Below are 23,808 nucleotides of genomic sequence, written 5' to 3' on the forward strand. Positions count from 1 at the left end.
CTCTCATTTAACGATGAATGAATACATTTATTTATTTAATATAAGTATTGATTTCCAACCAGCATTAGAAGCAGTGGTCTCCCACATGTTCTTTGTCCAGATGTTTAAAAGCTACTGTAGGTTCTGCTGTGGTCCAATTGTCGACACTGCCACCATTGACACCCTTTTACACTAGACTTCCCGTAAGACACACAGGCGTATAATTAGCAGCAATAGTGGAGTGGATGTCAGTGGATTGCATACCCCCCTCCTTTTTTTTCTAGCCTTGCCAAAGCAAAGGGATAGCTCCAATTAAAAAAAATAACCCTTAGGTCCACTGTCAAGTGTAAAAAAAAAACAAGAGAGGAAAAGCGAAAACAGAGTCTGTAATGGCTGAGAACATCTAATCGCTTTCCCAGGCACCACTTATCAAGGATTTTCATTATTTAGATGCCTATGGAGAATGTGAAGAGAAGGGCTGAGCGTGGGTTAGGAGGGCAGATGCCTGTTGGCAAGTTGTCGAGAAGGGCTGAGTGGACAATAGTTTGATTTAAAAAGGAAACAAAGAATAGTGATGGAGAGTAAAAGAAACCAAGACTAAGGGGGGGATGCGTCTACATACCTGTGGTAAGGTGAAGGAGCCTTAACATGGGTTTTCTAAATTGCCTAAGCCAGTTTGTTCAGTGCAAATGGGAGGACTGCAAGGAGAGCACAAAGGATAACGAAGAGGGAAGGGACAGAAATGGGACATGAAAGAGAAATGTTGGGACAAGAGAAAGGTCGAGCTTTGGGAGATCAAGGGATTCTGACGTATAGAAAAGTAGAGAGGAGCACAGAGAGAATGACAGGGAGGACAGCTGACCTGTGTCAGCAGGTGTAAATCACGCCACATTACACCCCATAGGGCTCAAGACTCAGCTGCGGCAAAGGCATTTCTCTACGCGTCATTCGCTGTAATGAAAAGTTCTGCTGAGATCAAGGTCTTTAAACACACCATGTGGTGAATGATTTCCATTTGCAGAAATAAATCCACCCCAAAAACTCACACAGCATTTACCTGCTCTAAAAAATAGGGGCCAGAGAGGATCGCCCTTGCTTTATTGGCCTTCATTTTGATTATTGCCTGGTTTTAACATGTTCCCAGTTTAATTCTTTCCCTGTTTGAACCATGCATGCTTGTTATTTGCAGTCCTCGCTCATAGGTCTCCACAGGTCTGTCCATCTTTGTAAAATATTGATCGATTCACGCTAGGGGTGGAATGGTACACAGAAGTCACGGTTCGGTTAAAAAAAAAAAATGCAGAAGGCAATTTTTTTTATTGTGCATGTCTCAGGCTGTACCACCTAGTGTCATACAGTCTCTCCCCTGAGCTAGCTGCAACAGCCTGAAGTGTGTAAAGTAAGATGTAAACAGTAAACAATAAGTACCCCACATCATCTCCAGAATCCATCTGTAACTTGTAAACATTATAAGACAATCAGCTATAAAACTTAGGAGCTGCGGCGCTGGAAACGTAACACTAATCTACAACAGCAGTCTTATCCACCACTCTCTCGCCTGTACTACTGTAACTGACTGGGAAACCAAAGTTTTCCCAGACTTGCGATCTTAAAGAGGCCGGCGGGTCCTAACTCTTGTGGGTCGCCACCACTCGCGCTATCTCTGACTCAAACTACATACAGACGGAGCTCGGCTACATAGGCAGCGCCAATCAGAGCTTCAGAGCTAAGGCGGGGCTACAGATTAGGTGTCCCTAAAGAACCCGCGTATCTAACAGTATTTCCGCATTACATTAGTTCATTTGCACACAAGATTTATTTTTATACCGTGTATTCTCCGTGTGAATTTGTGACGCCCGTACCGTTTCGGTTCAATACGAATACATGTACCGTTCCACCCCTAATTCACGCCCAGTTGCCTCACTGCGGGGATCACTTATGGATCTATTAATCGACAGGAGCAGGGTGTGACCCCGCCGAGTACAGGTGCAGATTGCGACCCTCTAACTCTTTCTCCCCTAGTTCCTCCACGGTTACATTGTAATAGATTGGAAAGGGGTGGCAGGGATTTTTAGCTGTTGACTGATGGAACAGATTGGGCGCAGGCTGTTTATGCCTTCTGCCACCCTGCCGCCTCTTCGTGGCTTCAGTGGCCTTGGCAGCAGTGGCCTATGTTGAAGCAAAAGGAAATCTCCCTGGGAGTTTACTCAGGGGTGCATGTTTGTCAGCCCGTACAACACAGCTGTGACCATACGAATGCATGCACATAACATGAATATGTGAATAAGTATATACACACTTAAAGCAAAGAAGCTCACGTGTACACCAAGGTGAGGCCACACACATGCACGCTCGCGCCGTCTTATCTACTGGCTCCCAGTAGCCCCCCTGAGGCTCCCTCCATCTACGCTGCTACATGAACCATGAGCTGTCATTCTCTGCAGTGCAATTGCCTCTTTTATAGCACAGTACCTTTCTTTTGACTAATATACACACATTTCTGTCTCTTGTGGATGGGAGTGGGCTGTGAACTAGCCATACTTAATAATATATGGCGTATTCCAGCCTGTATTACCACCTCTGTTGGGTGGGAAGTGCTCTCCAACATAGGGAAGAGTAGAAATGGAGTTGTATGTCACACATCACCTCATGAAAGAAACCGTGTAGTCCATTGGAATAGAAATGTCCAGGCCGTGGGAACGTCACTGAAAATGTTGTAAATAAAGCTAAAGGAAAAAAGAAAACTATGCTATTTCAGACTTCAGAGTGGAATTTCAGCCTGATCATTTCTAATTATGGGACCAATGAATGAAGGTGCTCTGAATTGTTTTGGCAGCCTGTCTGGCTTTTGATAGTTTATTTAAGCTCTATACCTATGCTCTTTACCCAAAATAGATCTTTTTGTATCTTTTGATGATCAGATGTTTGTTCTTTTCCCAACGCCTCCAGACAGATTGTTTGTGCAAAAGTGCTATCTTGGTGACAAAGCTTGGAACAGTTGGGGGGGGTGAATTTTTGCATGTTGACATGCACACAGGGGGTTTGATTGCCTTAGAACAATGGGTGCATCCATTATGGTCATACCGTTCTCTGCAGTCCTCTTTATGACAAAGCTCAACCATGGTATTTTGACTGAATAGGGGGATATTGAGGGAGTTGTACTAGGGCTGAGCTCTTGTACTGGTGCCGACAGGCAGTCCCCTGGGCTGGCTGTTGATATTAATGCAGAAATGTTAATGGTGCTCTGTTAATTTCACAGTTCCAGATTTCCAGGAGCAGGACATTTTTCTGTGGAGGAAAGACACAGGGTTCGGCTTCAGGATCCTAGGAGGCAACGAGCCAGGAGAGCCGGTGAGTCTCTCTCACACTCTTTCTATCTCTCACAGCTGATTCTCTCTAGTTAGCTTTTCAATGTCCTCAATTTTCACATCATATGTGTGTGAAGAGTATACTATCATACAACTGACAAGATTTAGTAACCTGAATAATGAAATGAACGCTACATTCCCAGCACTAGTCTGATCAGCATCTATAGATTTTTTTGTTGTTTTTTTTATTTGTTTTTCTATTTATCTGTCAGTGATTTCTACAACACAGTATCACTTTGATCTGGCCAATGTAAAAAGAAAACCACCCATCCCGTGCACACACCATGTCATTCTTAAAGAGGCAAAGTTGTTTGTTCTTGTTCACTGGCCTGCACTGCGTTTTTTGAAGTAAAAGAAATAATGATTTACTTTGGAGCTGGGGTGACTACTGTAGCAGGCTTGGAAGAAGAGGAAAGACGCAATAGTGCTGTTTAAATTGTAGCAGACCTGCAACTGCATGCCAACTTAATGCCTGCTGTAAAAGTTGGGACTTAATGCATATACGTACATAATAATATATCTTTCTTAATTTTTTTTGTGTCTCAGTTAAAGCATTGTTTGAACTCCTTCCATGTGTCCAATCTAAAAATATATTGCCCTTTTGGCAGTCTTTGCCTATCTGTACATGATCTAGATTTGTGAGCACAGTCACACAAGTGTCCTTTATCTACTTTGTTTGTGTTTCAGATCTACATTGGCCACATAGTGAAGTACGGCGCGGCAGACGAGGACGGACGCCTGCGTTCCGGGGATGAACTGATATGCGTGGACGGCACAGCAGTGGTGGGCAAGTCCCACCAACTTGTGGTGCAACTGATGCAACAGGCTGCCAAGCAGGGCCACGTCAACCTCACTGTGCGACGCAAAACCAACTACACCGGTAAGAAGGAAGAGGGATAAAGATCAGCAGTCTAGCTTGTTAGAGACCTGCTGAGGGGTTCATCCACTCATACTGAATATACAGTATGTATGGATATAGATATCAATATACAAATATTTAGAGTAGGGGGAAAAAATCAATACAGCATAGTATCACGATATTTTCCGTGGCAATTCTGTATCGATCGACACAGACGGCAAGTATATATCTTTTATTACATATGTGTTGGTCAGTTTGTCTTCTTGACAATCCCATTTTGCAGCAATAAAATTGAAGTGAGATGAACAAACAGAGAAATGTATCTATTTAGATAACAGATGTTGACAAAGTTTCCTTTTGGGGACATAATTTGAAATTGGGAAAAATTTGAAGTTGGAAGAAAGGAAATAAATTGCAATATATCGCAGAATATTGCAATTTATTTAATATCGTGACATAACTATCTTGATGATATGGTATCGTGAGGCCTCTGGTGATTCCCACCTTGAATAAATATAGATAGATACCTAATCACAGTGTCGGTTTCCTTGTAGTTGCTGTTAACATATTTGAGCATGTCAGTTTCATATTAAATCAGCAGTGTATTTTATAATTTATGAATTTAATTAACGAATTATTTCGCCAACAAAGTCATATATCGGCATGAAAAGCACTATGTGTACTTCACATCGCCAAGGGCTCCATTTTTTTTTAATCACAATTCCATCAGGGACCCGGGGACCTGCTTGCTATGTGCAGTGGTCGCCTTCCTCTGTATTAGTCTGGATGTGTATTGGTTGGAAGCGCTCGCCCGCTACAGCTAGCAAACACCCCCCCCCCCACCCCCAATCACTGCCATTTCACTGCTCTGCTCAGCTCCACACTGCTCCTCGGAAGGCGATAAAGAAAGGCCCATAAATATGATGGAGAGGGTGGTCAACCTTCGGCCTGCTGTCAGCAGACATACATTAGTGCGTTGCTGCTCCCCGTCTGCCTCAGAGCGTCGAGAATATGAGGCGCCTTCCGTGAGCAGCTGCACAGGAAATGAAATGTGGAATGAAATGTCCAGATATGACGTCTTTAGTTCATCTTTTGTTCAGAACAGATCAGAGGACAGATTGTTGCAGAGGCTCTTCTCCCCAAGGTGTCTTGCCAGCTTGTCTTTTATCATATCAGCATGAACTAGCTGTGTTAGGAGAGAAAACTGTCTGTGTTTATTTACAATCTTTTTCAGATTGCACACATGATGCAACATTTTGCTGTGTTGTCATATCTTGCCCTATTATGCAGCAGTCTCTTACTCTGCTTTTTCTGTTCTATTATCTTCCGGAACTTATTATATAACTATGTCTGGTCTAATGCTAATCTGTTTGTCTTCATTCTCTTCTCAAACACTCTCACTTGTGTCATCTCCTTAATCTCTTCTGCCTCACCTCCCTGTCAACAATTTGTTTTTCTTAATTTCTTCCATAAATCTCTCTCGTTCTCCACACCATTTCCTTTATCACCCTTCTCTGTATATGTTCATCTTTCTCACCTTATCCTCCTCCGCCATCTGTAGTTAAAGCAGAGGGAGACGTGCCCCCATCGCCGGCGTCCTCCCACCACAGCAGCACCCAGGCGCCCAGCTTCACGGAGGAGATGGGGAAGCGCACCCCACAGGGCAGCCAGAACTCCCTAAACACCGTGAGCTCTGGCAGCGGCTCCACCTCCGGCATCGGCAGCGGGGGAGGGGGCGGAGGGGCGGGAGGCAGCGGCAACGCTGTGGTCGCTGCGGCAGTCGCCACCACCTCCTCTCAGCCCCCCAGCGCCATCTCCAACGCCCCCTCCGCCTTGCAGCCCTACGACGTAGAGATCCGCCGTGGCGAGAACGAAGGATTCGGTTTTGTCATTGTCTCTTCGGTGTCGCGGCCTGAAGCTGGCACCACTTTCGGTAAGCGCTGTCACACCTTTCTGTGACGAGTGTAACTAAATATCTCCACACGCAATTGTTGATTGTACAGAAATCAGTTCTACTCAGCCAAACATGAAACACACTTTTTCATCACCGGGGCCTTTTATCTTCTTTATGGGCTGCCTTTGTATCATCCATAAAACCACTGAACACTAAATAGCCTGACAACCAGCACTGATTCTGGCTATTTACAGTCCAACCAGATCAATACCAACTCTCTTCAAAGAACTGGTTCTTCTTTCTCATTTTCGTCTGAGCCTGTCAAACCAAGACACTGAAACCCTTTCTTCGCCTGCAGCTGCTGCTACACTCACACTTTCACAAGGCTTTCATAATTGATCACAAGTGAAGTGGGTCTTACATAAGGCATTTGTATTATTCAGCTCAACTTAAATGGCTTCGGCCGAGCAGGATGGCACTAAAAGCATGACAACTTAATGAGAATGAGTGCTGCAAGCAGGATAAATAGGGCAAATGATCAGTGCGGATACAATTAATTTATTTTACAACATATGATGCACTGACTCATTATCACCTTGTCTACATTTTTTAGGTTATTTTGCGTCACATAGCTGATAGAGGAATCATTGTATTGTTGAAATATAAAGCTGGTCAAATTGATTCTGCTTTGCTTTTTTACAAACTAGTAGTTTCTTTTCTATGCAGTGCACTCTTTGCCCTACTGCCATGGCTTACTGCCTAAACCACTATGGCATTCCCCTCTTCTCTGTGCTCTTATCTCTGTCTGTGTGGGTGGACTGAAAAGGCCGGGAAATGCTCAGCTTTCCAGGTTGGCTCACAAAGTGGCAAAGCTCCTTTTCACAGGCCAAAGTAGAAAGCATGGGCCAGCAGAAACGCTTTATTTGATTTGACCCGACATGCAAAATCTAATAGAAACCCATTGGCTACATAAAGCCAGTCCACACATACTGTTAGTATTTGGAGAAGCACTTTATTTTGTTCAGAAATGCCACGGGAACCTCCGCCTCTCTTTTTGTCTGTCCCTCCATCATCTGCTTTCCACTTAATATTTTACAGCTACATTCAGTTGAAAAGACAGGAAGAGGTCAGGGTTAGACAAGTTTGTAGTGGAATAAAAGAGAGCAAGGCAGTTGAAGGGAGAGATGCATAATAATGAAAAGGAAAGTAAGGAGTGATTGTGTTGAAGGGAGAGATGCATAATAATGAAAAGGAAAGTAAGGAGTGATTGTGCGCTCCTATACTCTGCAGTGACTGATGTCAGATTGCAGACAGAGAGAAAGGGGGGAAGAAAAAGAGAGAGTCCTTTGGGTAGTTGGTGCGATGTCAGCTCTGATGTATGTTTGTCGTCTCCACCTTTCTGCGGGTGCAGGTGTTTGGGATGCAGATGACACAACAAAGTTTTTTTTATTATTAGCTTTCTACTGCCGAGAGACTCTCATGCAAATATAATAATGATATCCATTTTAGAAATGTGGTGCTGGAGTAGCTCTACGTGTAACAGGAGGATAAGACAGAAAGGGTGCATGAGGGCGAACACTTTGGTAGATTTAGTTTTTCCAATCATTGGAGAAAAAGAAAAACACTTTACAGTAAAAGGCTTGAGAACTACAGTATACCAGCTTCAGTGATTTCTTTGGAGAGCACACATTTCCCTTTCTATACCAATGCTTGCATTTTGTTCTGTCACTTTTCTGATCAGTTTCTCTCAGTTACTGTGGCTTGGCTGGCTGCTGGCTGTTGGTGGGGATTTAACCCTTAACCTTCTGATCTTCTTTTTCTGCTCCTTTCCCATTCCTTTCCCTTCTCTTTTCAAACACAATCCAACATCACTTTAAACACACACACACACACACACACACACACACACACACACACACACACACACACACACACACTCTGAATCACAACTTGACAATGGTGATTATAGCTGGCAATGCATGTGTGGCCATGCCCCACAAAATAGGGCGCATCATCGAAGGGAGCCCAGCAGACCGCTGCGGGAAGCTGAAAGTCGGCGACCGCATCCTAGCTGTGAACGGGTGCTCCATCACCAACAAGTCCCACTCTGACATCGTCAACCTCATCAAGGAGGCCGGGAACACCGTCACACTACGCATCATTCCTGGAGACGGTGAGTAGAGAGTGACAGTTAAGGACTCCACTCTACAGAATAGTTTATTATAATTTCTGATTTTGTGTAACAGTCTCTATTCCTGTGAAAAACTGTTGCCAGAGTGCAACCTCAGTGTTCTAAAAGGTGCTGACAACAGTGGGGGATATTGTCAACTCACACATTCTGACAATATCATATTCAGTCGGTAGCCTTGAGCCAAAAATTCATATTTTGACAAACTATTGAGCGAGAGCGTGTTCATGAAGGTTGTCTTAAGTAGAAGTGCAGATTTTTGCAAGTGGCTTTGCTCAATTGTACATTAATGGCAGTCAGACAATACAATCATCAACTATTGATCGTATTATTATGGGTATATTTGAGGAGCAGGACAATTCATCACTTTCCCTAGACTGGGTAAACCCAGCCCGATGTGCCGGCGATTTGATTTCGCCCTGCAGCTCAGGCTGGAAACCTGTCCGTTTATCTCTCCTGCGTCCGTTACAAATTTGCAGGAACCAATCACAAACTGGCTTATCCACCTGGCACGCTATTGGCGGGTTTAACACGATGACGATAGAGAAGCGTCCAAGCAGCTTTTTGTTTACATTCAACATGGCAGCCACCGAAGCGCAGCAACGCGTTGATGACAGAACTGCTTCTTTGGGGATAATTTGGGAACTTTCCCAGCCTTTGTATTTTGCACTTTTAAAATACCATGATACATAGAGAACTGCAGAACTTCCTCTGTATATGTGTGTTTTTTGTTAAAGTGGTTTTAAAGGAAAAGTTTGTGCACATTGTGTTGTGCGGTACAGCTGAGAGCTCTTGCTGCTTTGTGCTGACAGTTCCCCCTGGCATGCTTCACAAATGCTGTTTAATTAAGTGTATGTGTGTGTGTGTGTGTGTGTGTGTGTGTGTGTGCGAGGAAGGCGATACTCCCGGTCAACCTGCACACTGGTAGAAATTGGAGCTATTTGTCCACCGCTCGTTGCTTTCCGGCTCACTTCTTAATAGATGAAGATTTTTTTATTCCCGTAGAACACTTGATGAGAACAGTGAGCCAAAATTGCTCTGCCAAGACGACACAGAGAGCAAGAGAGAAGGCGTCAGAGAGAAATAACTGGATATGCTTTATCGGAAAGTTCTGGTTTATGTGCATGTGTCAAACAAACAGACGCTGTCTGACATGGAGACAGAGAGAGTGACAGGGAAAGATTGTGGCTTGTGTTTCTAAGTTGTGAGTTACTGTTCTCTCTGCCTCAGTTTTCACAGTGACTGAGCATTCCTATTTTTCTCTGGATCAATCTTGTCTAAACATTCTTGCATAAATACCACCGCAAGAGGTTCTTCCCAGGTGAAATCAGGTTCAGCTCCTTTCCATTGAAATCCCCTCTCTCCTGTGTGGGAGCACAGCCAGAGTAGTTTAGCGACTGATGCTCAATACTTTTGCAATGACAAGGAAAACAGGAACTGTTCCTGCTGGTGCACAGTAATACACGCACAAACCGCTAATGCCTTCATCAAAGCTTATGTCTCTGCAGTATAGACTAGAGCACACCTCATTGCTTCCTATTGTGTACGAAAAGGGAGACAGACGTGCCTGAGGTGATATGATGTGCCTTTCTTTTAATTTCTTTGCAAAAGCTGGAGTATATTGTGTAGTACAGCCCTCCCACCACTCTTATTACTTCTCCCTTTCTTTCCCCGTCCGCTCCTCCTTTTCTTTCCCTCTCCTGAATTTCTCATTGTGAATTTACCTGCTCTCTTTTCTATCTCGGTCCATTCGGTGCGAAAGGGCAAATTGCCAGGGCCAGAGACAAATTACAGAAACCGCTCTTTGCGCCGTGAATGTTTTTAAGCCAGAGAGGAGAAAAGAGGCAGTGGGTCGCGAGCGAAACGGAAAGACGGGGGGGAAACGGAGCTTATTCGATTAATTTCCAGACAGAAAACCGTTTGAGTAGAGAGATTAATGGAGAGAGGCAGCAGAATGGAAGGAGTGGGTTATGCAGATGAGCAGACGGAGGGGCGAATAGGGTTTACGGGGACAAATTTGACGGTTTGAAAGTGAAAAATATGTGAAATTGTTGCTGCCAGAAATTCTCGTGGATGCAGCGCGGACCTTATGCCGAGGACTGGGCTGAAAAGATTCATCACTCACTCATGTACACCCACAACTAGAAGGTTCTCCTAAACGTAGTCCGAAATAACGCTTGCCCCACCCACGCTGCAGCTTGCCTGGTTGACTTTGTGCCTCGTGGGCAGCTGGGCAATAGAAGAGTTAAGCCAACGGGGACTAAGGGGACTGGTGGAGGTGGAGGAGATGAATAGATGAGAGAGGAACTGACCGTGAGATGAATAGCGAGTAGGGGACTAAGAAGAGAGTGGAGAGTTGTATTCAAATAAAGGATAACTTTACTGTACATAAACGAGAAAGATAAGGTTGTTAAGGAGAAGAGAGGTTTCTTTATGTGGCAAGAGTAATGTAATGATGGTGTGTTTTTGTCGAGCTCAGCGTGGTTCATTGATAACACAAAACGATTGAACTAGTGTTAAGATAAAAGACAGATGAACCAGGAGACGTTATGTCCCGAGAGGCTGCAAGGGTGCGCATTTCCTGTTTGACAATTCAAGGCAGACGGGAGGAGTTTCAGTCCACAGTGAGATGTACTGTGCACGTTTTGGAAAAGAAACCCAATTTTACAAGAAGCACGACAAAAATGATTGACAGCACAAATGTAAAGCGTGTTATTATACGTGTTATTCTGGTGTCCCGGATGTTTGCTAAGTGGTGGAGAAAGCCTGGAGGCTGCTGGAGCTGCTGGTGCTCCCTGTAGGTCAGCTAAATGTTTGTAGCTGTCAACTTCTGTATGGACACCAATATAAACACGGAAAAATGAAAATGTTCCACATGTGGAATATGGATATAATTCCATCACACAGTCTTTACTTTTTTATAGAAATGATAACGTATTAAATTAGAAGCTGTACACAAAAAGCAAATGTCAGAAGAAATGTACTCAATGTAGCGAGAAGGTTTTTATATTTGCATGGGTGAGAAAAAGGTTCTTAGACCGTGTGACAGATGATTGACATGAAAAGCAATAACTCGCCTTCTTTCGCCCTCCTCAGAGTCATCTAACGCGTCTTTGTTGACCAATGCGGAGAAGATCGCCACTATAACCACCACTCACACACCTCAGCAACAGGCTGCACCTGAGGCCAGGTAAGGGGCACACTGGGATATTGAGTGGTTTGTACAAAACAAATAGAGTTGTTGTTTCCATCGAGGACCACTTTGGAAATAAATGTTGTTTACAGTAGTGCTTTTAAGTGCTGTCCTTTGGGATTTTGTGTCATGATACTCATTTGAGTTGTTGTGCTTTTAGATTCCTAATAAAATCATGACCTTCAAAAATATGCAGATTATGTTTATTATGAACTGCCTATTATACATATATTTGACACTGACTGCTATCTTTCTGCCTCAGGAACAACACCAAACCAAAACAGGAATCGTTTGAATTCAAAGCACCACAAGGCCCTCCTCCCCAACCCCCTACACAAGTCTCCGCTCAGGTAAGGAAGGCCACTCCATTTAGGTCATCCATTCCTTCACCTGTCGCTTCACTCATGCATCTGTCCATTTCCTGTCTCCATCAAACAACCCAGCAGTCTGCGCTCTGTCCACTGTCCAGTCAACTTCCTAACCATGTCCGCATTTGTCTTTTCACACATCCATCACCAGTCCACCCACCCACCTTCCCAAGGACATGCAAAGTGCATTTTTTATTTATTTATTTATTATTCCTTTATCGTCCACCTGCTGGCGTTATCAGGAGTCCCTGCATTAAGAAAAGCCTGTTTGCTTTCAAAGTAAACCCTTCAGCCCACTGTGTTCACTGCTGAATTAATCTGGTGGTGTGGAGATGGCTTGCACAGATAGCATTGATCCCTTAGCAGAGGAGATTAGGAGGGCGTGAAGACAGGAGCTGCTGTGGCTGTCTGCCTGTCCTTGTGGTGCCCGGTCTCTCTCTCTCGCTCTCTAGCTTTGCCCTCTCTCTTTGTCCACCCAGAGCCCAAAGCATCAATAATTCAGCATCCTTACAGCAGTGCATATGCATACACACACACACACACACACACACACACACACACACACACACACACACACACACACACACACCGACCCACAGTGTCTGGCACACCTTATAAATAGGTGTGACTTTCCTGAAGGTGGCATTTGTCCCATGCTCCTGAAATAGGATCCCACTTCAAAGGACACACACACCAAATCTTAATCATAAACTTGCGGTCTTTGTCTCCATCAGGATTCTGACTTCTACTCAGTAGACCTGGAGCGAGACAACAAAGGCTTTGGCTTCAGCCTGCGGGGAGGCAGAGAATACAACATGGATCTGTACGTGCTGAGGCTAGCTGAGGACGGAGCGGCCGTCCGCAACGGAAAGATGAGGGTACGGACACAGTGTACTAACAGCATTCACATACCAAAACATCATCAACTGTTTTTCGAAATATAATGCCCCGTTTAGACACATAGAAAGATGACACAGTCTCAGTAACCCTAACCCATACTAGAGCGTAAAAGTCAGGAAAATGAAACCTTAGTCTCAATGGGACTTGCTTTATTAAATAAAGGTTATTGCAAATTATATAGTAGCTTCGGTATCCTGCCATGTAGCTTTTTATTTGGTTTTTATGTGATTTTATTTTTTTATGTTTTACACTTGGGTGAATTATTGTTAATTTAACTGATGTCTTATTACTTTTTGTGTGAGGAACATACCTGGTAGATTTCTTGATCAGGGCAGTACTCGCTAGTCACCACTGCAAATGTTAACAGTGAATTCTCTTAACAGAGAATGGGACAAGAAATGGTCTATTTAATTTAAGAAGTTGAAGAGATTTCTGAACAGATTTAAAAAAAAAAAAAAAATGTAAAAAAAAATTGGAAAAATAGGGTTTAGACAGTGCTGCGCATTTCTACACTGACAACACAAAAACTTGTCTCAAACGTGATTAGATTTTGACTACTAGATGTTATGTACTGATTCTGATATGGTAATTCCCTATTTTCAGGTGCAGTCTAAGCCAGTTGACTGTTGATTAACAAGGGGGCTGATGATACTGCCTCATAGACTTAACAGCCATCAGAATAATATTATCATCAGTATAATTGCTTGTGCATAATGTACATAATGCATATATGAGTACAAACACAGGTGCCTCCAGGTTTGAGCACATAAGAGGTTCATTGTGCGAGTGCAATATCAAAACACAAGGCAAACATTGCACAGTAAAAGAGCATACCTGTGCACAGAATATGTACATTTTAATTAATCAGCGTTTCTCTACTAGCTCATGAAGTGGCATTCATACATGCTACAGAAGCTGTCATAAAACTGTAATATTTAACCTTTAATCTGATGAACTGCTTAAGTCAGTAGCATTTCCCCTGGGCTGCTTGATTGAATATACAATGTGGGGTTAATTGATTCTCGCCTGTGCTTGCATGTGAGACATATGCAGAGAGCATGTTGGCAGATACTGTGAATGCGAGCTATAAGAGTTTTTGGTATATATTAATACGCTACAGTTAGGAAGTGTGTGGGTGTGCATGTATTAGCACATTTGTACATGCCTGTATAAATATATACATTTGTGGTTTTGCACCTTATTAGCAGAGCTATTAATAGTAGCAGCTCAGTGAGGCAGAGAGAGGTGTCAGTGAGAGAGATCCATATTCTGCCAGAGAAGAATTCCCTCGGCGCAGACAGCACTGTCAGATAACTTGAGGCGTGGAGGCAAAGAACCGGGAAGCAAAAAGTGTTTTTCTGGCTCCAATTTTTTCCCCTCTCTCTTTCTCTCGTTTTCCTCTGTCAGCGTCACAGTTGCTGCTTTTCGACGCAATTTGCCCTCTCTGGAAACTGTTGACTTAGAAAACATTTTTTTTTTTTTTGATGTTGTGCGGTTTACCGTTTGGAAGATTTGATATGTAACTTCTCCTCAATCTGTCTTCCCTTTCCTTCCCTTCTGCTGTCATCGTGTCCCTTTGAACCTTCGTGCCTCTCATCTTTCCTCTTCTTCCCCACTGTCACTTGTTTTCTGCATTCGGCCTTGCTCTGTTGTCTCCTCTCCTTCTTCTGGCTTTTGTCACGTCTCCTTTTCCCCTCTGATTTACCTCCTCTCCCCTCCATCTTCACCTGTCACTCTGTCACTCTTCTCTGCCTCCTACCTTCTGCTTCCTCCCTCTCTCTCCCTTTCCTTCATGGTCTTCTACCTCTCCGTAGGTCGGCGATGAAATCTTGGAGATCAACGGCGAGAGCACCAAGGGCATGAAGCACGCGCGAGCCATCGAGCTCATCAAGAGTGGAGGCCGGCGGGCCCATCTGGTGCTTAAGAGGGGTGATGGCTCTGTGCCTGAATATGGTGGGTCAATCTACGAAAACATTCCCTTCTCCCCCATCTTCACGCCCTGAGCCAGGGGACACTCAGTGGACGGTGGTGGGTCGAAGGGGAAAGAACTATATTACCCTCCCAGGACCCTACACCCATCCCTGGGACAAACCCACCAGGGAGGGGGAAGGGGTTGGTTGGTTTTGTGTTTCTTTCTGGTGGAGGTCACTACTGGGCTTTGGGATTTTTTTTTGGGGGGGGGGGAGCAGGGGTGGAGGGTGCTCCCCTGGGTGCTGTTGCCCCCTCCTGCTGTCACCTGCTCTCAGTTTCCATGTCATCCCGCTGTCACTTTTCACCTTCTGGCCACTGAGCAAAAGCACTCTGCTGGGACTTTACAGAATGGTGGTGGGTCTGATTTCAGTGCTACATGAAAACAGAAACTGTTTACAGGGTTTGAATAACCAGAGTAGTAACAAATCAGTGTTTCCTGTGAGTAAGAAGTAATATTGAGGGCTCCAAATCCTCATTTAAACACTAATTTAGCGTTAAGAGGAAAAGAAAACTTAATCCATTGCATCCCATGATGAAATGGGACATCTCACAGCTTTGGTTAGGACGTGACACAAGCATATTTATGATATTTATTGAAGGTGAATGTAAGCTACTGAACTCTTAAGGGTTTTAAGTGAGACCTGTATTGAGAAGAAAAGGCAGTCTGATGCTTTTTTTTTTGCCATTTCAAAGAGGAAAATCTCACTATACTGTGCTTGACATTACTCACTAATCCATGGATTTTATTTGCACCCACTGTTAATGTAATTGAAAAGCTGTGACAATAGGAACTCCACCCATCCCCATTCAAAAAGGAAAAGAGTCGCTCCAATTATATAGACGTTTTGTACAGTGATGAAAAGAATAGAGGCATTTTTACAAGTATTTTTGTTCCATGTACAGAGCCATGATCGAAGCCACATATTAATGGATAAAAGTCTATTGCTGCATGATCTTGTCAAAAGTGTAAATTGGATTTTTTTTTTTCTTCTATTGTCTATTTTCCATAATATTTATGGAACGTTCCTTTTTTTTAATCGTATTGACCAGTTTTGATTGATAGTCACGAGTCATCAATGTTTTCTTTTTCTTTTTGTTACTTTTCTTTTGAGTGGAGATACATTTGCCTGTCTTGAAAAGTTTGTCAATGTAATTTTATTTGCGCTAAGAATGTGCTGTCTTAACCTGCACCAATATGACATCATGTGAACTTGTATATTTTGGATCATTATTCAAACTTTTTAGTTGGCACAACCTCTTGCCTAGTTTCTTTCATTTTTTTTTTCATTTCTGTCAGCAATGTAAAACTGCTTCATACGCTATTGTTGTGGGTGTGAGTCTCACTGTCTTTATTTTTGGGGTTTGGGTTTCTGCTGCTTCTGTGTCCACGTTTAGGTGTGTGTGGGTTAGTGTGTCTGAGTGTGTGTGCGCTTGGTTCCAGGACTTTTCTCTGTAACTGATGGGTTCCACTGAAGGGTTTGGGTAATTTCCTGGACTGTCTCTTTATTCTGAATGACTCAATGATCAAATAAACACTTTTTTTTTTCATTAAAAAAATCAACACAATTAATTCTCCTTTTCTTCCTTCAAGTTGGTTCCAAGCGATCTAAACCCTGTGCTCTTCTCTTTTTTCTGTTTTGTTTTTTTCCTTTTTGTTTTGTATCTTCCCTTCTTCCTGTATTGCCCTGGGCTCTGGTCTTCCTTCAGGGATGGCCGTTCCCCATCTCACTGCATGTATGAGAAATGACAAGATGGGGGAGGCCTCTGTCCTCCAAAATCAGACCACGGTTTGTAACTGTCCTCCCCTGTCGTCTGGCTCTTCCTCCCACTTCCTGTCTTACTTTCTCGGTCTCGCTCTCTCGCCATCCTGATCCTCTGTGTGATGTGGCCTCAACCCACCCATGCCCATGCTCTACCCCATACATACAAATCCATCCACCCAAAATACATTGCCAGTACCGCCGCTGCCGTAGCCGCTGTTACGGATACTTGTTTACATGCATATGTCTGCCCCAGTTGCATTTAGCCTTTGGGTAACCCGTCCAAAGGTGAAATGCAGAGTGTTAGTTTGTTCTTGTTTATTAGTTTAGATAGTCACACTACTATAGCCCATAACAGAACAACCTCTTTGCTATTGCTAGTTTTCTGCTGTAGTTGTATTCCTGCAGTTAAATGTAGACCTGAAGACGTATTTACAAGTAGAACAGGCTAGAATGACTGTAAAGTTTAATCCTAAGAATCTGATAAACAAAGCATTCTGGTGGCTGCATGTGTAGAGGATTTAGTAAGAATAACCGGATGAACGACGCTAAGGTAACACAAGCGAAATCTATGTAAAATTGTGCATAACATTTAATTATTTTCGTATTGGTAAAATGCCACTTAAAGTGATGGTTTGGAGTAATTCACCCTAGGGTCCTTTGTACCATGACCTCGAGCCAAACACCCCCCCAGAAGCTTTTTTCACCTGGGTCTTACATTGGAAGAGTTAGCTAGAGTAGCGTTAGCCGCTGAATAGCTTAGCGCAGGGGCTAACGGACCCACGTTTGTATCTCGTAAATGACCCCACTAATAATGCCCGAAATGATACCAAACGTCTACAAGTAGTACAAATAGGTTATGCTCTCATAAAACGATGGATTGGAAAGTTTGTAAGTACACCAGAAGTTTATGTAAATAACACTTGCCTGCTGGCTTCTGCTCTCTGCTGTTGTTGTTGTTGCTGCTGTAAGACGAGTGCTTAGGGCCGTCTACAAATTACAACACCGAAAAGAGATGCAACAAAAATATTTATTAATTTAACTTTTTTTTTTAAGTAAGTGCTGTAGTATAACTAGCAGGAGACAAGTAATAATTGAGGTAAGTTTGGAGACATTACCTTATTTAATCATTGAATTAATAAATATTTTTGTTGTAACTCTTTTCGGTGTAGTAATTTGTAGACGGCCCTAAGCACTTGTCTAACTGCAGGTAGCAGCAGCAGCAACAGAGAGCAGAAGAGAGCAGGCAAGTGTTCATAAACTTCTGGTGTACTTACAAACTTTCCAATCCATCGTTTTATGAGTGCATAACTTATTTGTACTACTTGTAGACGTTTGGTATCATTTCGGGCATTATTAGTGGGGTAACTTACAAGATACAAACGTGGGTCCATTAGCCCCTGCGCTAAGCTATTCAGCTGATAACGCTACTCTACGCTAACTCTCCCAATGTTAGACCCAGGTGAAAAAAGCTTCTGGGGGGGTGTTTGGCTCGAGGTCATGGTGCAAAGGACCCTAGGGTGAATTACTCCGAACCATCACTTTAAACACATGCAGTATAGCAGTAGTTTTTGGATCTCATCTTGAGCATTTTATTTGCTGTAAACATGTACAAAGTGTTTAGGGCATCATGAACGTGCATGAACGAGCATGGCCAATCAGTACAGTCAAGCAGCATCATCTACATGCAGCACATTGACCGACCAGCCTCCAGCGCAGCTGCCTGACCAGCCGACTCCCATTCTGCTTCAGAGAGGTGACCCCAGGTAGACCTGGCAACAGGTTTGTTGTGGGTAGCTAGTCTCTTCAAGCACTGGCTGCCTTTTGTGTCACTGCCTTTTATTGTCACGCGTTAGCTACACTAATGTTTTACTCACTGGCTGTTGCTGTGCCATCTAACAACTAGCCATCTTAGCTGGCATCAACATCAGAATGGCTTCCATTGGAAATGTTCTCAGCTTCATGTCTGAGTGATTCCGCATGGTTAATGTGAAAGCAGACAGGAGACTTTTTGACTCGAGATGCATGTTTGATCCCCCTGCCCTCGTCTGTATGTCCCATTTTGTTACAGACGGCAGCCCCAACGACATCAGCCCAGCTGACCCAGCCTCAGGGTTACAAAACGCTGCGGAAGTGAGCGCCCTGCCCCCAACCAACACGCCATCGGAATCAGAAAACCCACCAGAACCCCAACAACCATCCCGGAGCAAGAAGGAGCCGACCCGCCACTCTACCGGCACTGGCAAGCACCACCATTCCAACCACCGCTCCCCCAACAAGAAAACCAGCACGGGGAGACACAGGGGGAAGAAGTCCACGGAGAAGGCTGCGTCCAAGAAGAAGGATGACAAAGGAAGCGACGGCCACCGCCACCATTCCAGCGGCCACCACCGTAGCCGCCACCGTTCACCTAACAAGGGGCACAGCCGGTCGCGCAGTGCAGAAAACACCCTGGATAGCCGCGACGGGGGGCGCCGCCACGGCCGCTCCCCGGACAGACGCCAAGGTCACCACTCCTCCCCACATCGCCGCCACCGCTCTCCTTACCGCTCTCCATACCGCTCGCCTCACCGCCACAGGTCCCCCCACCGCTCTCGGCACCACTCCCCCACCAGACGCCACGCCCATTCCTCAGAGCCCTACCGCCGGTACGCCTCCCCAGAGAGACAGGGCCGCAGCAACGAGAAGCCCAACGGGGGCGAGGCCGTATTGAAGGAGCCACCCAAGACTCCTGAACTCAGCTTCCCTCTCGAGGACAGCGTCCTCCGTGAGCCCCCAGCCCTGGACCGCCTGAACAGAGAGGCCACGCTACCGCCGCTGCGCAGGGAGGAGCGCCTGTACGGGGAGGACAGCCTGCTTTTGAAAGCCTCCTCCATGGATAGAGCCTACAGGGGGGACAGGCTGCTAACGGATGTGGCATCCCGTGGCGGCCAGAGAGACGCCTTCCGAGACAACATCTTGCCCAGAGTGCGCACCCCCGACTCCGATTCAGGCTACAAGAGGTACAGCTCGCTGCTGAGGGGGCGCTCGACCGAGAGGACGGAGAGGGATGGGCGCTACGCCAGCCGAGGCAGTTCCCCCCTGCCGCAGTACCGAGCCCGCAGCCTGGGACGAGACATCTCCCCATTGAGGAGCTTCAGAAGGGACGACTCGGAGGACGAAGAGGACGATGACACTTTTGTAGCGGCCAAGGTGAGAGAGTACTACAGCACGCTCAAGAGCAACACCAGTCGCTCCACCGCCCTGCCGGAGCCCAAGAAGACCTACAAGGACAGCCCCAAAGACCTGAGCATCTGAATGGACGGCTGTCAGCCAATCACAGCCACTACCCACAAACACCTCAAGTACTCACTCACATATTACCGCTTGGTTCTACACAAATGCACCCAATTGTGAACTAACACACGCACGCACGCACACACACACACCAGACAACACACATACACTCATGCACACACACACCTGATGTAACAAAGTTGAGTTACTAACAAGACAGTGATTCCAAAATGACTTTGAAAGCTGTTTTCTTCCTTTTTTTTTTAAATTGTATGTTCTTTTTTTTCGGTTCTTGTTTTTGGTTAAGCATTCTACATTTACAGTAACTCAGACTTTTCCAGAAAATATAAAACCATAAAAAACAATGATGTGCCTAACAGTTCCATTAACAAGCAACATTTTGCTTTTGATTTGATATGTGACGGGCATTTTGTGCCGCACTGTCAGATGATGAAATGTATGTACTTTTCCACGAGGATCCCATGGAAGTACCACGCACCTGGATCACTGTAACCGGTGCTCACAATGATGCTGTGCATGTCTTTACCGGTTTCAATGTCTCTCTCTGTCTCTCTCTCTCTCTCTCTCTCTCTCTCTCTCTCTCTCTCTCTCTCCCCAGTGCCACTGTTTTTTAGACATTTGACCAGACTATAGCACAAGCCTGCATTTGTTTGTATATTTTTGACAGTTTGCAGTATGTGTACATTCAGAGGTAATCATTTTAAATGAATGAAGGGAACATTAAAAGTTAAACTATGATGATGATGATTATGTTAAAATAAAATAATATATTCAACGAATAAACAAGTGTGTGGTTGTTTTGGTTCGCTCTCTTTGGTTGTCACAGCCATTAGAATCATTTTGGGATTAAAGTCCTTAAAATGTCAGGTTTACAACAGGTTTAAGTTTCCTAGCAAGGCAGATATTGGGTGGCAGGTAGAAAAAGTATCCTAAAGAGTCTGGAGAGTACTGAGCAAACAAGAACGTGGAGAGGCTGACATTGTTATCTCTGGCCTCCCGAGAGAGAGAGAGAGAGTGTGTGTGTGTGTGTGTTTGAAGTCTTTGAAGAAAAGTAAAGCAAGGAGCTCCCATCCTTTCACAACATCAAAGCCTGGATAGACCAGTCTTAAAAAAATGTTCCTCCTCTCCCTGCTTACTTTGATTTGTGCCTTTTCTATGCCCTATTTCTCCCTTTGTCCTCAAGACTCATTCCTCCTCTTCCTGTATCTCCTCCCTTTGCCGAAAGATTTTTCTTTTGAGAGAGCAGAGAAGCTGCGTCCCTATTTCAGGACAGTGACAGCGGTAGGTGGATGATGATGATGATGATGATGATGATGATGACGACGCTCCCCTCCCAGAAACAACAATGGGGGAGATAAGAGAAAACAGCCGAGAACAGAGTGGTCACTCCTGGTGATGCCATAGGGATTTACTACTGCAGAGACATGGAATATGTCGTCTGGCAGCGCTTGATGCTGAGATACAGAGACAGATGAGGCACGACACTGCAACTGCTGAATTCAGTCTAAGATACATTCATGTTTGTTCTTTTCTTCCTTTTATCTTTTTTTCAAAATATTTAAGTTTTAAAATACTGGCATTTAAATATTCAATATGGCCTGTGTCTATTAAGTATCTGATAATGTCTGTTTAGGTTATATTTACAGTAGTCTATATCCTTGATGTTCCACTTCCGGGATTGCTCCGGTGGCTGCAGGAAATTCCACCGGATGCATGTATTTTCGCCGATTTCCATTTCCTTCCGCTTTCTTTTTTGTTGACATTTCAAAGGTGGTTTTATGAGGACTATGGTTGAGTGCTCCTCAGATCTCTGCAGGGTAAATTGAGACAGCCAGACTAGACTATCTGCTCAACCTGAGTATTCTCTCGCACGACTATTTTGCAGCGGCTCCGTCCGGCGCTTAGCACCGCCCGAGACGATTGTGATTGGTGTAAAGAAATGCCAATAAACCAGAGCACGTTGTTCTCCCATCCCGCAGTGCTGTGTGGAGTAGCCAGACCCCCCTCCGCTTCGCAGCGCGTGGATGATCTGGCAAAGCGAGACTATATTTACAGTACCTTCCTCACACCCTCACTTAGACATTGGATGCATGAACGTTTGCTTTAACATGCCGAGAATCTGAATCTGAGTTTTCATCATATGAAGTTCCTTCCACTTGCTACAACACACGCCAAGGTACTTAATACTATATGTTCAAAAGTATGCATTCAAGATTACCCCGTGGACACAATCTGTGCAGCTCCTAGGAGCAAATGGGAAGCAGAGATGAAGCATCACGATCAAACAGTATCATATCAGAGCTTTTTTTGGCCTAGTTTCTCTGCGATTCAACAGCGCCTCAATGCATTTTACTCCTTTTGATGCAATGATCTGAAAGTGTTTTACATGGCTACATTCATGGCTCTGGCTTCCTGTCCTAGTGAAGGAGACATGCATTGCAACTTAGTTGTTAAGATTATTGATTACAATAAGAAAGGATTTTATTTTAAATAAGTACCTATAATTACATCATTTTTTTCTAAACTATAATTAGGTCAGTTATTGACTTGTGTAAGAATTGGGTCTTATTCAGGACATACTGCCATCAACAAAGAGGCACAAAGGAGATTTTTGTACCCTGCAAACACTTCCCTCCTTTTTTCTCTCCTCTCTCACAGTGAAGGGGAAGCAGCTCCTAAATAATGGATGTAATCCACTTTCCAGCAGCGAAACACTCTCCTCCCCTCTCTTTAAAACTCTCCATCTTTATCAGCACATACTCCACTCCTTCTCATCATCAAATGCAGGAACAGAGCTCCATGTTGTATTGCTTGTGCGACCCCAGAAATGATTAACAACCCTTGTCTGGTGACAATTCATCATGTCAGTGCCAGGCAGGAGGAAGAGACGGTAATGAAAAGTCCAATAACAACATGCCTACAGCCCGGCGCAGCGACAGCCAGCAGGGTCAAGCCTCCGTTCTCACATCAGCTCGGCTCCCGGTGCTCTCGCGCCGACCTTGGGACCCTCTGCTCCCCCGTTGCCACGGAAACAACAATGCAACAGGCTCTCTCCTCCAGCTGCCTAGAGCAGACAAGAGTAGATGCGTACGCAAGGCTGAGGGAGGAAAGTAAATGAAAAGAAAACAAAAGTGCAGGTTTATTTTTGGCTGTGTGCTCAGGATTCCAAGATGCTTTCACTCAAGAGAGGATGAACATTTCTACATTCTGAAGTTACTTTTCTGTCAGGAAGCTCAGCATCATAGCTAACGAGCCTGTTGTGATACCCACTGCTGTCATGTTATGGACATACACACTGCAGCCATGTTGTAGCTGTTCTTTGTCCTAATATTGTATCTGTCTCATGCTCGGCTGCGCATGGAAATCGGCCTTCTCGTGGAGAGAGGTGTGGTGGATGAATGTGTTGTGGCTGCTCAAAGGGCCTTTCGTACAGTGTGTGTCTTTCTTATCATGGTTATAGTGATAGCACTCGATAGGATTTTTCGATGTAAATGTAACGCTTGAGGCTATTGTGGTGGATGGTTATATTAAGTAGAGAAATGGCTGCAGCCACACTAATCAATCAGCAGCTGATATCCACAGACACCGCACCTCATAAGACTGCAGTCAGTCCTTTTTAATTAAATGGGGGATTTTCTTCCTTCAGTTGAAAGCACGCATATTTTTATTTTATCCAAGTGGTAACTCGATAGATATCTTTGGCAAACCAAAGATCCCAAAAGAACTTGATTGTTTAATTTTTCTTAACAGCTGGTAGTTTTTTGTGGAAATTCATATTTCCACAAAATAAACAAATAAGAGACTTCTTACCTAATACTCTAGTTAGAGCACTTATAAGCATTTCTTTGTGTCTATATTTACATATCCGAATACTAGAGGGTATATGTAAACAGCCTTTTTTTTAAAGCTACACTAATCAATATCTTTAGTCATTGAGCAGCATGACTTTGTGGATGGCGATGGCGATGTCAGTCTGTCAGTCAGTAGGTCAGTCGGTCCACCACCTTCATTCAGACTAAAATATCTCAACT

The 23,808-nt window shown here is 44.3% G+C and overlaps 1 protein-coding gene across 9 annotated transcripts in view; it reads left to right on the forward strand.

The window, feature by feature from the left end:
* magi1b (membrane associated guanylate kinase, WW and PDZ domain containing 1b) overlaps positions 1–20,538 on the forward strand; it is a 155,054-nt gene extending 134,516 nt beyond the window's left edge. For 4 of the 9 annotated variants that reach the window (XM_039797029.1, XM_039797030.1, XM_039797034.1 and 1 more), the window contains 9 exons: positions 3,239–3,330; positions 4,035–4,227; positions 5,768–6,139; positions 8,070–8,273; positions 11,385–11,478; positions 11,744–11,831; positions 12,584–12,727; positions 14,564–14,702; positions 18,552–20,538. In XM_039797029.1, coding sequence (XP_039652963.1) covers positions 3,239–3,330; positions 4,035–4,227; positions 5,768–6,139; positions 8,070–8,273; positions 11,385–11,478; positions 11,744–11,831; positions 12,584–12,727; positions 14,564–14,702; positions 18,552–19,777 — 2,552 coding nt within the window. In that variant the 3' untranslated portion in view covers positions 19,778–20,538. Of the gene's footprint in view, positions 1–3,238; positions 3,331–4,034; positions 4,228–5,767; positions 6,140–8,069; positions 8,274–11,384; positions 11,479–11,743; positions 11,832–12,583; positions 12,728–14,563; positions 16,287–16,427; positions 17,136–18,551 lie in introns of those variants that run through there. The other 5 variants (XM_039797036.1, XM_039797033.1, XM_039797035.1 and 2 more) reach the window with 5 other exon arrangements.
* Positions 20,539–23,808: the final 3,270 nt, after the last annotated feature.

The sequence above is a fragment of the Perca fluviatilis genome, chromosome 4, assembly GCF_010015445.1.
Source record: "Perca fluviatilis chromosome 4, GENO_Pfluv_1.0, whole genome shotgun sequence".
NCBI lineage: Eukaryota > Metazoa > Chordata > Actinopteri > Perciformes > Percidae > Perca > Perca fluviatilis.